At 43.5% G+C, this 22,738-nt stretch overlaps 1 protein-coding gene across 6 annotated transcripts in view; it reads right to left on the reverse strand.

Annotated features, from left to right (window-relative positions):
• VDR (vitamin D receptor) overlaps window positions 1-22,738 on the reverse strand; it is a 227,083-nt gene that overhangs the window by 100,000 nt on the left and 104,345 nt on the right. For 5 of the 6 annotated variants that reach the window (XR_005777732.1, XM_040425878.1, XM_040425881.1 and 2 more), the window contains exon 3: window positions 5,059-5,209. Coding sequence is in view for 5 of the 6 variants with exons in the window: in XM_040425878.1 (XP_040281812.1) it covers window positions 5,059-5,209 (151 nt within the window). In the remaining variant the exon portion in view is untranslated. Of the gene's footprint in view, window positions 1-5,058; window positions 5,210-13,787; window positions 13,926-22,738 lie in introns of those variants that run through there. The other variant, XM_040425882.1, reaches the window with a different exon arrangement.

Consider the following 22,738-nt stretch of genomic DNA (forward strand, 5'->3'; position numbering starts at 1 on the left):
CCATATGTCAGTTCCGTAAAGTATAGAATATGTCCTATCATGGCCCGTTCGTAAACTGCGGTCTACAGACCCATTAAAGTCAATGGGTCCACACAAAAACATGCAGATGGCGCACAGACAGTATCAGAATCTGTGGTTTGCGGACCGCAAAACAGATTGAGTCATAGAGCCTTATAGTCAGTGCGGTCCATCAGGTGATGTTTATCTCCATCATTTTATGGAGACAACGCTTTGATTATTTTAATTCTTCTCCTTCTATAATGGAAGGTTTTGTGATTATTGTAATTTATTTTGTGCCATTAATTTTTATATATATATATATATATATATATATATATATATATATATATATATACACTGCTCAAAAAAATAAAGGGAACACAAAAATAACACATCCTAGATCTGAATTAATTAAATATTCTTCTGAAATACTTTGTTCTTTACATAGTTGAATGTGCTGACAACAAAATCACACAAAAATAAAAAAATGGAAATCAAATTTTTCAACCCATGGAGGTCTGGATTTGGATGGATAGAGCGAGACATGATGTCCCAGATGTGCTCAATTGGATTCAGGTCTGGGGAACGGACGGGCCAGTTCATAGCATCAATGCCTTCATCTTGCAGGAACTGCTGACACACTCCAGCCACATGAGGTCTAGCATTGTCTTGCATTAGGAGGAACCCAGGGCCAACCGCACCAGCATATGGTCTCACAAGGGGTCTGAGTATCTCATCTCGGTACCAAATGGCAGTCAGGCTACCTCTGGCGAGCACATGGAGGGCTGTGTGGTCCTCCAAAGAAATGCCACCCCACACCATTACTGACCCAATGCCAAACCGGTCATGCTGGAGGATGTTGCAGGCAGCAGAACGTTCTCCACGGCGTCTCCAGACTCTGTCATGTCTGTCACGTGCTCAGTGTGAACCTGCTTTCATCTGTGAAGAGCACAGGGCGCCAGTGGCGAATTTGCCAATCTTGGTGTTCTTTGGCAAATGCCAAACGTCCTGCACGGTGTTGGGCTGTAAGCACAACCCCCACCTGTGGATGTCGGGCCCTCATATCACCCTCATGGAGTCTGTTTCTGACAGTTTGAGCAGACACATGCACATTTGTGGCCTGCTGGAGGTCATTTTGCAGGGCTCTGGCAGTGCTCCTCCTGTTTCTCCTTGCACAAAGGCGGAGGTAGCGGTCCTGCTGCTGGGTTGTTGCCCTCCTACGGCCTCCTCCACGTCTCCTGATGTACTGGCCTGTCTCCTGGTAGCGTCTCCATGCTCTGGACACTACGCTGACAGACACAGCAAACCTTCTTGCCACAGCTCGTATTGATGTGCCATCCTGGATAAGCTTCACTACCTGAGCCACTTGTCTGGGTTGTAGACTCCATCTCATGCTACCACTAGAGTGAAAGCACCGCCAGAATTCAAAAGTGACCAAAACATTAGCCAGGAAGCATAGGAACTGAGAAGTGGTCTGGGTCACCACCTGCAGAACCACTCCTTTATTGGGAGTGTCTTGCTAATTGCCTATAATTTCCACCTGTTGTCTATCCCATTTGCACAACAGCATGTGAAATTGATTGTCACTCAGTGTTGCTTCCTAAGTGGACAGTTTGATTTCACAGAAGTGTGATTGACTTGGAGTTACATTGTGTTGTTTAAGTGTTTCCTTTATTTTTTTGAGCAGTGTATATATATATATATATAGTTTTTAATAATGCGTTGGACAGTTCTTAACCCAATTTTAGTAGTTTCTGCAATCTCCTGTTTTCTCTGCTTGATGCATGGCAATGATTTGACCCTTCTCAAACAGAATAACATCTTTACCACGACCACGAGATGTGTCTTTCGACATGGTTGTTTAAGAAATGAGAAGCAACTGATTGCACCAGTTGGAGTTAAATAACTTGTTACCAGCTGAAAGATAAATCGCAGATGCAGTAATTATCCAATAGGAGGCTCATAACTATTTGCTTAGTTAAATCCAGGTGGCGACTTTTTTTTGGGACAAGCAATGAATATGAATACATAAGACATGGGTAAAATACTACTGAGGTTTTTAGCCATAGAAAATCTGCCATTTAGTAGCATTGAGCCTTATAGCTCAATGGTTTGGGTAGTTTCACATCTCCATCTGTCCTCTCCAGCAAGCTATACCAGCATAGAACAGCCTGCAACTATAATGGGGTCCAGCAGAGATCTGGCCGATTCCCAGCATTCCCTGCCAGTACAGCCTGCCGGAGAGGTCAGACGAAGATGTGAACATAGCCTTACAGTCTTTTCCTTCAATGCCGGTTATGGGTTTGATACCCGGCAGTAGGGCTGCAACAATTAAATCGATGTTATCGATAATATTCGAAAACGGGATTCGTTGTTGGCGAATCCAGTTATCTATTCCTGCGGTTCCCACGCGCTCCCGCAACGCCACAGTTAAAGGGAATCTGTCACCTAGTTTTACCCTATAGAGCTGTGGACATGCAGGGATAGATCTCCGCAATATACCCGTCCCATAGCTCTGTGTGGTTTTATTTCGTTTAAAAAATGATTTTATAGATATGTAAATTAGCCAAGTAAGGTGCCCTAGGCATGGTAACTTACGGTTAAGGAGCCCAGCACCACCTGCATCCAGGAATCTCTTCCTTGCTCACAAAGTTACAGTGCCGTAATCTTGCGATGCGCGATCTAGCACATGCGCAGTTCGTTCACTGAGGCTGATGCCAGCAAAGGGGGCGTGGCTGGGCTCCTTAACCGTAAGTAACCACGCCTTGGGCACCTTACTTGGCTAATTTACATATCTATAAAATCATTTTTTAAACTAAATAAAACCACACAGAGCTATTGGACAGGTATATTGCGGACATGCTAGCAGAGATCTATCTGTGCATGTCCGCAGCTCTATAGGGTAAAACTAGGTGAAGGATTCCCTTTAAGTCCCTGACTTTCAGTGCCACCCTCCTCTGACCCTCCGCTCACCAAACTTCTAACAAAAATCCTTACTTCGTCAAAATAGCTCTCCCCACCAACCCCCCGCTAGAGATGGCCATGCGGTTCGTCAGGCGGTCATTTTGCGGCGTACTCTGCGTGTCCGCAATTCGCCGAACATTTAGAGATATTCGCACCCGCTATATTCTTTTACCTTATGAAGAACTTTGACCCATGACACATCCATCAGGTGGTACAGGACAGCCAATTGAGACGTTTTAGCACATGGACATACCCCCTACCTTATAAATAAACCTGATCTGGCCGCCATTTTACACTTCCGGACGTGTGAATGGACCCTCATAGTAAAATTATTAAAGGTTATGTTTTATCTTCATGTATATTCTAATGGATTGCCTTCCTTGTACAATGTTATAATATACTTTCTATGTTAGAAAGTATATTATAGTGCATTTGTATTGTGCGGCAGTTGTGTGCGGTTCTGCTGCGATACTGCAGGTATATAGAGGGACAAGCGTTATTGGAACAAATAATTTCTACTGGTGTGATATACCAGTCGCCCCCCAAAAGAACTGATTGAAGCGGGGTGTTATATACCAATATACTTTCTTTATAGTGCATTTGGGTACTGTATAGTGCATTTGCGCGTACGCCAAAATTATATTGCCGATATTTCGCATTGAAACAAATTATGAATGGAGATCGCAAATTCGAATAATACATCTGGTATGTCACTGTCCATGTTGTGGGACTATTTGTGCACTTCTAGTAATTATTTCTTGGCTCCAAATAGGAGCTGAAGGTTTTTCAGTTTCGACTGCCATTAAAATGAATGGGACCCACCGCGAACATTTGATCGTGTTCACGAACCGTCCCGGCAGATGTTCGTCCATCACTACCCCCCGCCACCTGACGCGCTACGTCGTGCGTAATGCTACGTCGTGCGTACGTTTATGGAGCCTCAGCCTACCCTGGAGGACCTCACTTGTACCAAGCTAAGCCCGCCAGCCGTTGGTAGGCCAGTTGCCCGCTGTATAATGTGCCCTGCTCAGGGCTCATGCTGCCACTGTTACTGCCGCATTGCCACAGTGCCCCAGGCCTTTGCACATTGCTATACACATGGGGGTATGTGCAAAGCATTGCACCCTAGTGTCTGTAGTACAGACACTATGATGCAATGCTCTTCCCAGTCTGCACATACCCCCATGTGTATAGTAGGAGTGTACATACTAGGGTATACAGACTAGTTTTATTAAAATGTAAATAAGCCCCTCCCTCAATAAAAATTAGTCCCCCTTTTCCTATTGTATTTTTATATAATTCATGTAATTTTTATAATTTTGTAACTCCTAAAATTGTTTTAATATGGCCTTTGTACATAATTTTTTAAGTAAAATCATATAAATCCCTTTTTTTTTGTCATTTTGGTGTTTTTCCCGATTAATCGATGAAATTATCGACAACTAATCGATTATTCAAATAATCGTTAGCTGCAGCCCTACCCGGTAGAGATAACTTTAAAATAGAGACTTAAGGGGTTATTCCCATCTTTGACACTGGGGGCATATAGCTAGGATATGCCCCTAATATCTGATAGGTGCGGGTTCCACCTCTGCACTTATACTTAGAACGAACCCTGCAAATTGCTGGAGGGTGCCCCGCGCATGCGCAGCCACCGCTCTATTCATTTCTATAGGGCTTACAGAAATAGCCGAGCCAGTGGCTGGCTATTTTCTGTGCTCCCATAGGAATGAATAGAGGGCGGTCCCGCAGAGGTGGGACCCGTACCTATCAGACATTGGGTTGCATATCCTAGCGATATGCCCTCAATGTCCAAGATGGGAATATCCATTTAATAAATGTTAAATACATAGGGGAAAAAATAAGTTTTATTTAATTTATTTAAAAAAATATATACAATCAAATAAACCACACTCCCAAACCATGCCCCTTTTATCAGTGTAAACTTGGCCGGTATTTTTTGTTGGGAAAAGTGGCAGCTCTATATACATAGTGACATGGACTGAAGCTAGTAGTAACGGAAGTGTATGATAGACTGTAAAATTTCTAACAACATGTAAATTGCATCAAGTTACATAGAAATCCATAACTTACCTGAAAAAGCCTTTGCAGCCCTCACATGTCATGGCATTAAAATGGAAACCAGTAGCTTTGTCCCCACAGACTCCACATATTCGGGGAACATTCTTATCAAAGTCCATGTCAGCATCAGGAAATGATGTACTCGCTTTCATGTAATCCATAACTAAAAGAAATAAAAGTAACATGTCATTCACTGTAATGAAACTGAATCAAATATTAATAATTCATGTCAAGCTTTACGGGATTTCCCAGGACACACTGACTGCCTGCAGTATACTTATAGCTGTCTGTGACTCCGGCCAATGCAAAGACAATGGGGGTCATTTATTAAGACCGGCGTTTTAGGCGCCGGTCTTAAGCCCCTCTGCTGGCGGTGGATCCGCCGAAGTTATGTAGAGGAGCCAGTCTCTCCATAACTTTGGCGGATCCATCGCTGGTCTAAATGTAAGACACCTTCCGAGCCATCTTACATTTAGAGAATTTTCTACACCTAAAACAGGCGTAGAAAATGATGAATGAGACGGGCCTGCCGACCTGTCCCCTTCCCCACCCACGTTTTTAGACCTGGCATGAGCAGGGAAAAGTTGCAGATTGCGGCGCAAATTACCTTCGCGCCACAATCTGCACCAGAAATACGCCCAATATTGCATATTCTTTAATAGGAACGTATGGCCAATGCATGGCTTACAGCTGTATGCGTTTCCTGCGCAGTTGAAGAAAGGTCTATATATGTGCGCAGATGGGAATTTTTTTAATAAAAGTATAATATATATAATAGCATCAATACCGGAAATGATCAGGACAGATCTTGATTTCTGCACGTAGATAATACAGCAAGCACAGATAGTGAAAATGGTGAAGGGCTTTCTTATTCTAATAACTATGATTTATCTACAGTACATGAAACATCGCTTCCCTGAAGCATACACTTTCCCTACACAAGGCACTCACACTGGAATTTAACAGATAACCTGTTGTGGCTGGAAAAAAGTGTTAACATTTCACAGCAGATTATTCACTGGGATTTCAGCAATATAATCCAGATTTACTGGAAAAGATGAGAAATGGGGGTTGTTATACCTACAGAATACAACACAAATACAAGAAACGTTCTTTTCACAATGCGTTAGTAGATAGCATCTGAGCTCTGAGTTGGAAGTAGCATAGCGGCACGCTGCGGGCCATTAAATAGCTATGATTTAGAGTATATTTTCTATCTATTAGCTATTAGTGGAGGATGGACTGAAGCAGGAAAAATGACATGAAAAAAAAAAAAAGACAACCTATGTCCTGACCCATGAGTATACCTGTCACAATAGGTAGGTAAGCGGGGAAATAACCAAACACAGGAAAACAAACAGAACAAACGACTAGACCAGGTGTCGGCAACCCGCGGCTCCGGAGCCGCATGCGGCTCTTTTGAACCTTCGCCGCGGCTCCGGCATGGGCGTAGGAAGCGGGGTATCAAATCCCCCCCAGGCCAGCGGCAGTGTGTGTGCGGCGGCGGCGGGGCAGGCACTGTGCGGCGGCGGCTGGGCAGGCACTGTGCGGCGGCGGCTGGGCAGGCACTGAGATGAGCGCTTCCATTGTGGAAGCGAAGCGCTCATCTCCATAGTGATCTGTTTGTATTGCCGTCCTCAGGACAGCGATACAAACAGAAGGCTGTGCGGAGGAGCAGGGCAGGGAGGTGTGTCCCTTTCCTGTTCCTCTGATAGGCTGCCGGCACTACTAGGCCGGCAGCCTATAAGAGGCCGGCGTAGGCGGCGCGATGACGTCATTGCGCCGCCTGAGCCGTACAGCGCTGGAGTCGGGACACAGGCCGGAAGAAGCATGCATCGCATCGCTCCAAAGAGGTAAGTATAAGTGTTAATTTTTAATTTTTTTTAACTGGCAGTCTGGCACATAATGGGGGGGGGGCCCTGGTATTATACTGGCACATGATTGGGGGGGGGGGGTCTGGTATTACTACTGGCACATGATTGGGGGGGGGGTCTGGTATTACTACTGGCACATGATTGGGGGGGGTCTGGTATTACTACTGGCACATGATTGGGGGGGGTCTGGTATTACTACTGGCACATGAATGGGGGGGGGTCTGGTATTACTACTGGCACATGATTGGGGTGGGGGGTCTGGTATTACTGCCACATGATTGGAGGGGGATCTGGTATTACTGGCACATGATTGGGGGGGGTCTGGTATTACTGGCACATGATTGGGGGAAGTCTGGTAAAGGTAAATGAAATATTTTAATTAGCTATTAATTTGCAAAAATATATTTTACATTGTTAAGTGAAAAAGTCCTTTTTTTCTTCAGATTGACAGCTGACTGCACGATCCTGTATATAGCATTAAGGTAAGAAACAATATATGCAGTGTTATATTTGTTTTAAAAGTCGCAATGGTTTTGCTGCTCCCAGTTTTTTTTTTCCTTCGGAAACGGGTCCAAGTGGCTCTTTATGTCTTAAAGGTTGCAGACCCCTTGAATAGACCCAAAAGCTAGGGAGAAAAGGGTCACCTCCTAGCGATCCCTAAAAGCTTTCCCTAAACTGATGTGCCCATGTGCATACCTTTATGGTGGATATGCACATGCCCTCGTGCCTAAACCTAAAGACCCTGGGCAAACCCTAAGCAGCAGGGAAAAGGGAAGAGGCAACCTGCTTCTTCAAACCAGGAGGATGCAAGTGTCTCCCTAGAGGCCTAGATAAAACACACAAAGGGAAATAACTGAGAGGACTTTTCTTGAGCAGAGCTGGAGCAGACAATCCACCACACAAAGAGCTCCCAGGAAAGAACTATAACCCGCACAGGCCACTGGGGGAAGGAGGGATAAATAGTAGGGATCGACCGATTATCGGTTTTACCGATATTATCGGCCGATATTAAGGATTTTGACAGTTATCGGTATCGGCATTTTTTTGCCGATATACCGATAACGTATTGGGAACACAGAGCGCGCTGCTCTCAGCGCTCTCCGTGTTCCTCCAGCAGCACAGGGGAGAAGGAAGCAGTGTCTCCCTCCCCCTGTGCTGCCGCCGCCAATGACAAGAGAGAAGACAAGAGGAGGGGAGGGGCTGTGGCCACCGCTCCACCAATGAAGATAAGTCTTTCATTAATTCATATACAGGAGGTGGGAGCTGGCTGCAGAATCACATAGCCAGCTCCCGACCTCTATGAGCGGTAGCTGCGATTTGCGGTAGTTAACCCCTTAGGTGCCGCGGATCGCAGCTACCGCTCATAGAGGTCGGGAGCCGGCTATGTGATTTTGCAGCCAGCTCCCGCCTCCTGTATATGAATTAATGAGAGATTTCTCTTCATTGGTGCCGCAGTGCGCCCCCCAAGCCCCCCAGTATTAATCATTGGTGGCGCAGTGCGCCCCCCATCCCAGTATCAAAAACGTTGGTGGCGCAGTGCGCCCCCCCAGTATTAATCATTGGTGGCAGTGGCCACAGGGTCCCCTCTCCCCTGCTCCTCCGATCGGAGCCCCAGGTGTGTAATCCTGGGGCTCCGATCGGTTACCATGGCAGCCAGGACGCTACTGAAGCCCTGGCTGCCATGTTCAGCTCCATGCTGCTGTGTGCACAAAGCACAGAGTAGCAGGGACAGTGTGAGATCCTATTCACCCTGATAGAGATCTATCAGGGTGAATAGAACAAGGGTTCTAGTCCCTAAGGGGGCTACGAGTTAGTAAAAAAAAGTATAAATGAAAAAGAAAGATTTACAAAAAAAATTAAAATACATGTTAACAATAAACATTAATTTTCAGCAGATTTGTGTAGGATTTTTTTTTTTCAAGAATGAAAATTCCCAGAATATCGGTATAAATTATCGGCTATCGGCCTGAAAGTTCACAAATTATCGGTATCGGCCCTAAAAAATCTATAAATCGGTCGATCCCTAATAAATAGCCTCACTAACAATGAAACCCATACACCTGAGGGAAGGTGGATCCAGCTCAAACCCAAATCAAAACAAACTGAGAAGTCAGACATGTGAGCCAGTCTGACAGACCGCACATTCGCAGGGCAAGGCCTGACAATACCACAACCATTCTTTAAAGGGGTTATGCTATGATTGATGTACAAAATGAAAATCAGACATCATACAGTACATTCCAATACCTTTCTAACAAAGCTAGAACCAGCCCTGTACCTCACATGAATCCAGAGGTCTCCACCAAATGTTCTACTAGATTATCTTCAGCCCGACACCTCAGGGGGTGTGTCCTTTCTGCTGCAGTTCTCTCCCTGTAACTGCCACAGATTATAACAGAACATATGGCTGGGCACAGCTGAAGATTTAAACTGAGCATGTTTGACCAGGCAAAGAACAAACTGCAGGTGGCACTATAAAGATACATTTTATTGAATAGCTCACTGGCTATACTAAATTTTTAATTACATGCAATTACAAAAGTATTCAGATCCAGGTCCTGGTTAGAAAAATGTAGACTATGTTTCATGACACAACCCCTAAATAGCAAAACGTGTAAAATGGCTAAATGTTGCATCCATAATGCGGCTTGGAAGAGTTTTCATTGAATGGAAATCCAATGTCAGCTAAACCCACTGATTTCAATGGGGACGGACGAATATCTACTGTGTATGTATGTGTCCTGACTCTCCCTAGATGGAAGATGTCAGGTGAAGTAAGGATTGATTGGGCATGCTGGATTGCAACATGCCTGATCTTGTTCCTGCATATAAGCCACTACCAGAGGAGTCGGACAGTGGCTTAAAACCCTCTCTATTTTTCTGACCTTCAGAGGATGTAGCCCAGGGGTCATTGACTTCCACTATATTGTGTATAAGGTGTCCTATCCCCCCCAGTGGAGAGCCCTTAATTATAGTCTAGTAGAAGTACACCATGGTGCACATTCGCTCAGCTGTTTTCCTAGTGCTTCAGGAAAATTTTATAGCATAAAAGTGCATAAGGGTACTGTCACACTAGCGTGAAAGTTTTCCGGTATTGAGCTCCGTCCTAGGGGCTCAATACCAGAAAAAAAATGCTTCAGTTGTATCCTAATGCATTCTGAATGGAGAGCATTCCGTTCAGTATGCATCAGGATGTCTTCAGTTCAGTCCCTCTTACGGTATCTGGCCGGAGAAAATACTGCAGCATGCTGAGGTATTTTCTCCGGCCAAAATTCCGGAACACTTGCCGGAATGCCGGATCCGGCATTAATTTCCATTGAAATGTATTAATGCAGGATCCGGTACCAAGTTTTCCAGAAAAACTGATCCCGTTTCCGGGTCTGCACATACTCAGACATTTAAAAATGTGAAAAAAAATAAAAATACCGGATCCGTTTTTCCGGATGACACCGGAGAGATGGATCCAGTATTTCAATGCATTTGTCAGACAGATCCGCAAACAAATGCTATCCGTTTGCATACGGATTTCCGGATACGGCAGGCAGTTCCGGCAACGGAACTGCCTATCGGAATCCTCCAACGCAAGTGTGAAAGTACCCTAAGCTGTAACATACTACCAGATCTTTATTTATATAGGTAGCAATGCAATAATTTATAAAAGAACATTTTAAACCTCTTTAAATATACACTCACCTAAAGAATTATTAGGAACACTATACTAATACGGTGTTGGACCCCCTTTTGCCTTCAGAACTGCCTTAATTCTACGTGGCATTGATTCAACAAGGTGCTGATAGCATTCTTTAGAAATGTTGGCCCATATTGATAGGATAGCATCTTGCAGTTGATGGAGATTTGAGGGATGCACATCCAGGGCACGAAGCTCCCATTCCACCACATCCCAAAGATGCTCTATTGGGTTGAGATCTGGTGACTGTGGGGGCCATTTTAGTACAGTGAACTCATTGTCATGTTCAAGAAACCAATTTGAAATGATTCGAGCTTTGTGACATGGTGCATTATCCTGCTGGAAGTAGCCATCAGAGGATGGGTACATGGTGGTCATGAAGGGATGGACATGGTCAGAAACAATGCTCAGGTAGCCCGTGGCATTTAAACGATGCCCAATTGGCACTAAGGGGCCTAAAGTGTGCCCAGAAAACAACCCCCACACAATTACACCACCACGACCAGCCTGCACAGTGGTAAGAAGGCATGATGGATACATTTTCTCATTCTGTTTACGCCAAATTCGAACTCTACCATTTGAATGTCTCAACAGAAATCGAGACTCATCAGACCAGGCAACATTTTTCCAGTCTTCAACAGTCCAATTTTGGTTAGCTCGTGCAAATTGTAGCCTCTTTTTCCTATTTGTAGTGGAGATGAGTGGTACCCGGTGGGGTCTTCTGCTGTTGTAGTCCATCCGCCTCAAGGTTGTGCGTGTTGTGGCTTCACAAATGCTTTGCTGCATACCTCGGTTGTAATGAGTGGTTATTTCAGTCAACGTTGCTCTTTTATCAGCTTGAATCAGTCGGCCCATTCTCCTCTGACCTCTAGCATCCACAAGGCATTTTCGCCCACAGGACTGCCGCATACTGGATGTTTTTCCCTTTTCACACCATTCTTTGTAAACCCTAGAAATGGTTGTGCGTGAAAATCCCAGTAACTGAGCAGATTGTGAAATACTCAGATCGGCCCGTCTGGCACCAACAACCATGCCACGCTCAAAATTGCTTAAATCACCTTTCTTTCCCATTCTGACATTCAGTTTGGAGTTCAGGAGATTGTCTTGACCAGGACCACAACCCTAAATGCATTGAAGCAACTGCCATGTGATTGGTTGGCTAGATAATTGCATTAATGAGAAATAGAACAGGTGTTCCTAATAATTCTTTAGGTGAGTGTATATAGATAGATATTCCTATCCCAAGTTATTAGGTTGAGGCCTGTGTCTTTTCTTTCAATGTTTCTACAAAAAACACTTCCCGGCCCAATGCTCCAGCAGCTCATAGTTATCGTAAATCAGAATATAGTTTTCATTTTTCTAGGGAAGGTAAAATCGTAAGTTGAGGTAAGCAAATTTCTTGAAATTTGTTTTGGATTCGATTCTGGTATGATTAAATTCGACCCGAATTGAAAGTGCTCAGGTTGTCCTGAAAAGTCATGTATGACATTCTGGGGTCTCCTAGGACTGTATCCAACCCTCTTCAAGCTCTTCAACACCAAGAGAACATTAGTAATGTCACAGTGACATACGGCACATGGCTATGGATTAAACTGATGGTAGACTGTGGTATGGTAACAGACAGCCCTTTTTGGTGGCAGATGCCTTCTGTTCTATCTTCGGACCTGTAAAATAGTGGCATTCATTTTGAGGGATTCATCCGAATTAATCTCAAAAGATTCTGATTTGGCTGGAATCAAAATTTTTGGAAAATATCAGGACATCTGAAATACACAAATTACCATATTTTTCGCACTATAAGACACACTGTCAGTGCGTCTTGTGGGGGCGAATACTTATGAGCGTTTCCATTATGGAAGCGCTCATTAGTATAGCAGGACCGCTCTGCGCTCCCTGTGCTGGCTCTGTACTCACTATTCCTTCGTCTTTGTCTGCTGGCGCCACACGCTGTGCTGTGACCTCCACACAACTTGAGGATATCAGAACGCTCTGACCTCCTGCTGTGCAAACTTGGGTCACAGTCTGACAAGAAGAGCACTGGATCTCAGGAGCAGCAGTGGTGATGGTGCACAGAACAGGAGAGGTGAGTTGATTTATTTATCTTTTGTCTGATCTGAGGTCTGATTAACACGGGGGTCTGATTACCATTGGGAGTCATATTGAAGGGGTTTTCCAAGACTTAAATACTGATGATCAATCCTCTGATCCAACACCTGGAACCCCGCCAATCAGCAGTAGCGCCGCTGCCTATTCCCTGCTCATTAAGCACGACGCGGTACATTATATATAAATATATACGTTCACTTCTATGGGGCTGATCTGTGCCTAGGCCATGTGACCGATGAAAGTGAAGTCACATGAGCTAGGGAAAACAGGAACCCCCCCCCCGTGTTGGACCCTAACCAGATACTGATGACCTATCAAGAGGATAGGTCATCAGTATTTCAGTTTCAGAAAACCCCTTTAAGATTGAGGGTTTGATCTAAGGTCTCATAGGGGTCTTATTAACATTGGGGCTCTGAGCTGAGGTCTGGTTATATTGGGGGGTTTGATTTTTGGGGAGGTCTGTTGAAAAATATAGTTTTCCTTATTTTTCTCCTCTAAAACCTAGGTGTATCTTATGGCCAGGTGTGTCTTATAGGGTAAGAAATATGGTATGTAAAATGTGAAGCACAACAGAGCTTCTATACAAAAATTGTTAGAATTTGGTCTAACAAATGAAGCTGATTCTTTTTTTCATAAAAATAAAATACACCAAATCTTCACTAAAACCACGAAAGTGAAAGAATATACCACAAAATACCTATGTGTGATTCAAACCCATGGGGTTAAAGAAAGGTAAACTCTATACCATCATGTACAATACATACAACAGTATAGAGCTTCTGATGTAGGTGAAGAGATTTCTGCGTCAAGTATTTAATTAAAAGTGTGACCTACAAAGCGGTCTGGAGAAAAATAAAATTGATGAAATTGAAAATAAAAGTGGAAAAACCCACTAAAGACATCAAAAAGTTATGGCAGCTCTAACACAGAAAGGTAATTACTTGATTTAAATAATGTGGGTGGAGATGACAAGTAAGGCTTCTACTTGTGTAGAAAAAAGACCCTGTTTTGTGACTTTCTAATGCCCGTGCAACAATATTTTGTCGCACGGAGCGTTTTTACGCCATCCTCACCATTTGGGAGTGGCGTGGCTGGTCCATTGGCTCCAGCATTTTATTTACATTTACGCCAGTTGTAGAGCGTTAAAGAGTGGAGTAGATTTTCACTCCATAAACCCGGACTGGGGTAGATAAGCCTAATTTATGACGAGGTGCATGTCTTGTGAATATTTTTAAACAGCTGTAAATTAAGTGACAAATGAGAAAGAGTAAAGAAAAAGGATCACATTTCTACTTTACACAAGCGCCGATACAGGAAAATTATTGAAATCTGAAATCAATACCTTGATCTTATTTTTTTCACCTTTAAACTGCATTTTTGGAATCAATGGGGGTCATTTACTAAACTGCTTCCGTCAGGGTTTTGGCGTAAAAAAGTCATTGGTGCACAGCCGTTTTTACGCTATCCTCGCCACTCGGGAGTGGAAAAGTTAACACAATCATGTACGGTACGTTGTGACAAATTTATCAAATAGGACACGTGCAGTGAAAAAACCTGTTGCAAGTTATGTCAACAAGTTTTAGCTTAGACATTGGCTGAAATAACACTATTTTTCCGAAATGTGAGCCCTTGTTCCATGATCCTCACCACCATCATTATCACCTTTAACCAAAAATCTGCAAGGAAAACGGAAAATAACCGGTCTACAGTATGTTATAGCACAAGGGAGATTTTTGACATGGTATATAAAGCAAATTATACATATGGTATAGGAAGATGTAATTTGCCTGTAAAGAATATACCTCTAATTTTATTCTAAATGATTGGTTCTTAACCTCCCTAAATCCTGCCCTGTGTGTGGCCACAGAAAATGAAATGCAGGATCTTAGTTTCGACACGTGGCTCGGTACAAGTTTGTAAGCTAGCTACAGTATTTAACTAATGCATGCACAAAGGACATTTTTAAGTGTACAGTATGTTCACACAGGCAAAATCTACAGCAGAAAAATCAGCAGCAGAATAGGTTGCTGAAAATAGGTCTGGGGTCATTTATTAAGACTGGCGTTTTAGATGCCGGTCTTAATATCCCTACACTTGATGTGCCTATGTTATGTAGAGGCGCCTGACAGCCTTAAATCGACGCCGGCTTCCTTACATAGAGATTGATCATTTTATGCCAAAAACTGGCGTAGAAAATGATTGGTGGTGGTTTTAGAGGAGTTTTAAAAATGTTTTAGAAGAGCATTTGAGTATGGTTTCTCCGCTTATCCATTGACATTCATGGAAAGTTGAGTGCAATGGTGAAGTAGGGAGTCAGTTTCCTGCTCCACTATTCACTTGGTTGGTGCTCTCTCCTCCAAGTAAGCGCCGTAGGTTCCTGAAACAGCTGACTGTCAGGGGTGTCAGGACTTGGAACCCCACCTATGTGATACTGATGTTTATACCATCCTGTGTATAGGTCATCAATATTATTCCCCAAAAATATATATTGCTGGTTTCTACTGTAATTGAGGCCAACATAGTAGCCCTAGTTACAGGGGAAATACAGCCTACAGAGATTTTGTAAAGCACTGTACATCCTCCCAGCAGAGCTGAGCTGATCTGGGTCTGATAAGACCCAGCAACTTGTGCAGACTCACAATCTCTGGCGGTCACATGACTGCTGGGACTAGATTCAGGAAGCGACATCGCGCTCTCTCATCTCTATGCACGGCACTCGTTGACCATGGTGCATGGAGCCATAGGGAAGGGAAAAACCATCCCTGCCTTCTCTATGAGGAGCCCTGCTCTCACTGACAGCGGCTTCCCCTCTAGCAGTTGCAATCACTGCACTGACGTTTTAAAATGGCAGTAGGGAACTAGTTAAACAGGTTTTTGCACAAACTTAAAACTCTTTTTTTCACTCATCTGGAGGACTTTCTTCCCCTTCTATGGATGGGTGGTAGTGCATCAAGCACCTGCATCTCCCAGGATGCACTGCAATTATTTCCTATTAACCTCTTCCTAATCTGCACAAAAAATACTGTAGCCCCAGAAATACATATGGTATGTACTGCCCCCACAAATTCCTTCTCCACTATCTTGAGAGAGATATAGCTATATATTTCTATTAAAGGGGATGACTGGTATCAGGAGGCCAACTCGCAGGATCCGCTTGAGATAAAGAACGGGTAAGTACTTAGATGATAGATCCTGGGCAGCTTCGGTTCTCCTGGCCAGGCTGTATTTACCCAGCTGCAGGCATAATATCACATCACCGCTGCAGCCAATCGGGTGAACTCATCAGATGAATTGTTGAGGCCAGTTACTGGCTGCAGAGGTCATGTATTGTAAATGTGACATCATAGCTACAGCCGGGTAAATACAGCCTTGTCAGGAGAACCAAAGAGGGCTTGAGGGATCTGTCAGGTAAATACTTGCCTGTTCTTTATTTCAGGTGGATCCTGGGTGTTAAGACTAATAATTTAGAAGTAGGGATAATTGATTAAAAGGTTCTGCTTCAATATGAAACCTCTATGCCAGCACTAAGGAGAGGGATCAGGGATGCTACTGAGCATGCTAGTCCACCTCTGAAAGCAGGAGAAAGTGGACCAGAATTTACTTCCACAGGATAAACAGCAGGGGGCGGTAGCAGAAAATGTACTTCAAAAAAGAACAATATTTTGATTGCATGTATATTGCAATAATACTTCACTAAAGTGCCCTATTCATTACATAGTGAGAGCTATCTGATCACATGTCTGTTGTACTATGCAGACATGACGATGTGAGTACAGTACAACCTACCTGCGATCAGACAGGAACTAACTGTATCATAAATCACTATCATTCAGTTAGTTTGGGTTGGAGGAACCGTGGTTTTCGGACAGAGTATGGTCATGTGCATTAGCCCCAAGTATACCCCTTTAATATATCCCATATACTTCCATGCAAATTTTGGCACTGATGCTTTTTACCTAAAAATGTAGCAAAAAACAGCAGCAAACAAAAAAAGCACACCAAAAACACAAAACCCCTCAAAAATGTCCCCAAAAAGATCTGTGTCACACCAGTCTAAGCATACATTCACATAGTCATGTCCTTTTAGCGGAAAGCAAACCACAAAACCGCAAAACATGGACACTGGCCGTCTGCACCGCATTATGGTGTGGACCCATTGACTTCAATGGGTCCGCAATGTGCTTCCAGGTCTGTGCAGCCGCACCACAAAACACAGGACATGTCCTATCTTCGGCTGCAACATGCAGATCGCGATGCAATGTGCACACGACTGGTTACTGTGTTTTGAGGATTCGAGGTCGACTGTCACGGACACGGCCGCGTGAATGCACCATTATACTGGCAAAATTCCTCCTCTTTATATCTCAGCACAATTAATTCCACACAGTGTTCTACTTCATAATCTCTCCAGTTTCTAAATGTGATTTCCACTATAACTGAATAATTGCTTCAAAGAAAACAAACTTGCCCTTTCGACATCATTTCTAGTAATGACCAATAATGAATGCCAATCACGTTTCTGGGAAATTTTCCAAAACAGAGACCAAAATAATGCCACTGTTCACATTGCATATAAACAACCATTCGGAAGGCAGCACAAAGGGGATTCATTTTATGTCTGTAGCCTTGTGCACCTAAATCAGTTTGGCAGGTTTCCAGTTTTGTAATTTTAGCCATGTTTTTTTGCACCAGAATTTTTGAACCATTTTTGCCACAAAAACACCGGCACCAGAAGCTCACTGAAGGTGTATGGCAGGGATGCGTTTTCTCAGGCGTTTTGCCAATAAATTCTCTATAGTTGATAGTCTCATGAAGAAGACACTTGGGAAGATTTAGCAAGACCAGTTTTCTAGCTGTTCTTGATCAGTGATGGCCAGTTCGCAGTGTTCGCCTGCGAACACATGCGGGCTGCCATCTTGACTCACAAGTCCGGCGATGCAGAGGTAAGCCCTTACCTGTGCTTGTGCCGCGAGCCGGTCTGAAATCAAATGCGGTCACCGGGAGCAGGCAGTTCCGAGAACAGCCGCCGGGGGCCTTCATCGGGCTGTTCTCGGAACTGCCTGCTCCCAGTGACTGCATTTGTTTCAGACCGGCTCCTGGCACAGGTAAGGGCTTACCTGTGCATCGCCGGGCTTGTGAGTCAAGATGGCAAGCCCGCATGTGTTCGCGGGCAAACACTGCGAACTGGCCATCACTGTTCTTGATATCCCCTGAAATAGAATACTGCCTTTTGATAAATGACCCCCTCCATAGTCTTTTTTTCTGGAATTTTTGAGTGCATGAAAGTCTAGGAGAAATATAACATGTAGGACAGACAGCTGTTTTTTGTAGCAACATTTTTTTCACCTTTGATGTGGATTTTTTGGTCAAAGGTGTTTTTTCCCCACCAAATCTCAGCAATTTTTTCCACATTGCCTGGCGTTTTTCTTCCACGGACCTTGTGCATGTCCTATGTAAGTTTAAATTTCTTCTTGTTTTTTTTTTTTTAACAATGCTTTTTTCCCATACAGATCTGTGGAGGCAGTAACATTACAGGGGGGCAAACACTTTTCTATAAAAACACCATGAAAAAAGGCTCTAAAACACATTCAATGGGCTAAAACGTAAAAAAAAAAGAAGTCTCCAGAAAAATGTTACAAAAACCGCTAATCAAGTCAGGTGTCTGAGTTTTTTTTTGCTCCCACCAAATAAAAACGCTAGGACCAAAACTGTGTGTCAAGGAGCCAGTCAGTTTACATAGCTTTTTAGTGCCTTTTTTCATGGTCTGTTTTAAGTTTTTTTAACATACCTTTTGAAAGCTTGCAGTTATGAAACTATGTTATACAAAAAACTCCATAAAACCTACAAATTTAAATAACTGCACACATTTTCGAAAGCTTTTATTATTAGTTTTATATTTTAAAAAATGTGATCCCTGCTTTTTTGAAAAATGCTGTGTATGTAACCTGCTCGTTAAGTTATGTGTTTTTCTGCCAGAGGCAATACATAGCACAAAGCACATTTACCTTGACGTGGAAAATAGCCTTGCTTTGTGTATCGTCATATATGAACTGTGCTCTTTCCAGCAATTCTACTGTGTCAGCAAACACCAAACCCATCAATCTAGCAACAAGGCAGCTGAGCTTTCATATAGGGCTGACAAAGTCCATACAAACAGATCATCTTTCCATAGCTCAAACACAACATACAGGTTCTTCTGATTCAGTCAGCCACTCGCTGGTACTTTTAGAGTGCCAATCCTACACATCCTTCTGATGAGAAGTTTTTTCTAATATTTTATTTAGCTCTCTTATTACATGCTGGATTTCCATAGGTGCCAGCCATTAATGGTAGCTAGTGAATCAACCCCAGACATGCCTCCCAAGTGTCCCTCTTTTGTAGGGACAGTCTCTTTTTTTGACCAGGGCAATTTTTTTCCATTTTTTGCATTAAATGCCCGTGGGACAATATTTTATTACATGCGTGTTTTTTTGCAGTCCTTGACGCTTATGAGTGGCGGGGGACAGGCCTTCGGCTCCACTAAATTTACTATCATTTATGCCTGAATACAGGTGTAAAAGAGGAGTAAAAACTACTCCAGTCAGGGGCTGGAGTAGTTTTTACTTCACGCACAAGGACTGCTGGAGGTTCCTACAATTTATGAGGCACATACCGTAAATTAGGTGAAGATAGGGGGTTATTTATTGTGTGAAGTACCCAATTTTTTGTCTTACTTTGCAAATTTTCCCCGCTTACGCCATTTTTCTGAGGTGGCATGGGCGGGTCTCATTTATCATTTTCTATGCCTGTTTTTGGCGTAGAAAATGACTTTAATCTACACCTGCAAGGAAGCTGTAGATTTAAGCAAGTCGCAAAGCAAGCGACTAAGTTAGATAAAGCCTCTACATAATGCATATACATAACGCATCAAGCGCCAGCTGACATGAACTAAGACTGGTGTCTAAATCACCAGTCTTAGTAAATGTCCCCAAAGATCGGCATAAAAAGACAGTGAGGCACATTACTCTTCTTTTTTTTTTTGTAAAAAAAAATAAATAAAACAGAAGTATTGGCAACGCCAGTCTTCAATTTGCTCCTCATTTATTATCCCTTAGGCCTCTTTCACACGGGCGTTACGGGAACACCCGCAATTTTTCCGCACGAGTGCAAAACATTGTAATGCGTTTTGCACTCGCGTGAGAAAAATCGCGTGTGTTTGGTACCCAAACCCGAACTTCTTCACAGAAGTTCGGGCTTGGGATCGGTGTTCTGTAGATTGTATTATTTTCCCTTATAACATGGTTATAAGGGAAAATAATAGCATTCTGAATACAGAATGCATAGTAAAACATCGCTGGAGGGGTTAAAAAAAAGAAAGAAATAATTTAACTCACCTTAGTCCACTTGTTCGCGATGCCGGCATCTCCTTCTGTCTTCATCTGATCTCTGTGCAGCAACAGGACCTTTGATGACGTCACTCCGGTCATCACATGGTACGTCACATGATCTTTTACCATGGTGATGGATCATGTGATGACCAGAATGACGTCACCAAAGTTCCTGTTGCTGCACAGAGATCAGATGAAGACAGAAGGAGATGCCGGGCATCGCGAACAAGTGGACTAAGGTGAGTTAAATTTTTTATTTTATTTTTTTAACCCCTCCAGCGATGTTTTACTATGCATTCTGTATTCAGAATGCTATTATTTTCCCTTATAACCATGTTATAAGGGAAAATAATAATGATCGGGTCTCCATCCCGATCGTCTCCTAGCAACCGTGCGTGAAAATCGCACTGCATCCGCACTTGCTTGCGGATGCTTGCGATTTTCACGCAACCCCATTCATTTCTATGGGGCCTGCGTTACGTGAAAAACGCACAAAGAGGAGCATGCTGCGATTTTCACACAACGCACAAGTGATGCATGAAAATCACCGCTCATGTGAACAGCCCCATAGAAATGAATGAGTCGGTATTCAGTGCGGGTGCAATGCGTTCACCTCCCGCATCGCATCCGCGCGGAATACTCGCTTGTGTGAAAGGGGCCTTAAAGGGGTTGTCCAGGATTGGGGACATTGTTGTAAGGGTACAACAAGCACATAAATATTACATACATTCCTGTCCTACCTTTGCCAGAGTTTTCTGATGCCCTGTATTTCTTTCATAAATTCTCAGCCGGAAGTTCAGATTTTCAAAGATTCAGTGACGTACCGACTCCTTACTGGTGTGCTAAGCCTCTTCCTTCCGCTTAGCAAGGAGCCCGGTGACGTCACCAGCACACAGGATCGTTCTGCAGCTAGCAAGGAGGCTGTCAGTAGGAGGTAAATTTCAGCTAAACCACGCCCCTCTGTGACATCACCGGGCACAGAGGGCGTTAGTCTGGGAAGGAGGAGGCAGTATTTGGAGGAGGGACGTCGCCTTACTAAGGAACGCCCCCCTCTGCCGATGATGTCACCGGCCATAGAGGAGTGTTATTAGGAGTAGAAGGAGGCTCTATTGGAGGCAGCAAACTATTCTATTTAGCATAGTGCACGCCTCCCATGGTCATTTGCAATGAATGGGATGTGCTACAGCTCCCTGCCACTATTGTCTTTTATGCAATGCTAGCAGAGAGCATGGAAGCAGGGAGGGATTCAGTTTGTAGGCTTAGAAAAAGGTGGTTTTAGGGGAGAAATACTGATGAGGAGTATGAGTGGCATGAGGCGGAATACTGATTAGGGGGAGTGGAAAGGCTTGGAAAGGCTTGTAAGATCCAGCTGCAGAGTCACGCAGCCTTGTGGGACCCATAAGGCAGTGTGGCCGGAAATGACATGGCACAGGAGCTGCTATGTAAATAATACTGACAGCAGTATTAGGTACTCATAGGAGCAAAGAGGATGAAAAAAAAATACACAGAGCATCAGAATGACTTTACTGCGTAATATCAAGGTGATTATTAACGTTTTTAAAAATTACTTTGATCCCAGACAACCCCTTTAATAAATCAGGTTTTTCTTTTTTGGTTTAAGCCTGACATCTAGTGGTTGTTTTCTTGTATGACAGGTTCATATTCACTAAGACTGGTCTAAGACTAGTATGCGCATAAAAATGTGGCACAAGTGAGCTGAAATTAGGTGCATATCTCCATTAAAGTAGGTAAAATGTGACAACTCACCACTCAAACAGAGGCAAAAAGCTCTGCTTGCAATGAAGTGGAGTAGAAATTAGACTATTTTTACGACTAAATCAGACGAAAAATAAGGCGCACCTACATAAATCAGTTGGAAAATAGGCGAAAAAGTTTGAAAACTTCTGAATTGGTCTTAAAACTCAAATAGGCGGAACAGGAGCAAACCCCTCCAAAACTGGCGCAAAATCAGTTGGTAAATGAGACTTAAAAAATAAGAAAGTCAGAAACAGGCGTTTTACTCCTAAAAACGGCGCAGACACTAAAATAAATGTGGCACAATCTTTGTAAGTGCCTCCCAATGCTTAGTTGGTCTCTTATTCTGCTCTGCAAATTATATAGTTCTCTTTATAGCTCTCTATATTGATGGCAGTGAGAAAAACACAAAATGCAGATAAAAGGTCTCAAGATTTTATGATTCTGTTGTTTGTGGACCGACATTCGGATACAGTCAAGTGCACAAGGCCTTGGAGTAACATTAAAATCTAAATTAAAATGGAAATGGAAACACTCACCAATTGCCACAATCTAATATAAAATAGCACAAGAACAATAAGGTCCCTTTCACGCGAGCGTGACGGATTAGGTCAGGGTGTGTTCAGTGAAACTCGCACCATTTTGCAAGCAAGTTCAGTCAGTTTTGTCTGCAATTGCGTCCAGTTGTTCCCGCCCGCGCATGCGCACTGCATGGAATGATGCTGCTGTCCACAATGGTCATCACAGTGCGCATGCGCCGGCGGGATATCGGACAGTACACTGGGTGACGTAAGAGGCATACAGGGCGTGCCAAGCAACAGGCTGGGGAGGGGTTATGTGAGAAGGAAAAGCGGCCTGGGCACTTACAGCCCGAACGCCGCCCCTGGGCACTTGCGAGCCCT

The sequence above is a fragment of the Bufo bufo genome, chromosome 3 (assembly GCF_905171765.1).
Source record: "Bufo bufo chromosome 3, aBufBuf1.1, whole genome shotgun sequence".
In the NCBI taxonomy this organism is placed as follows: domain Eukaryota; kingdom Metazoa; phylum Chordata; class Amphibia; order Anura; family Bufonidae; genus Bufo; species Bufo bufo.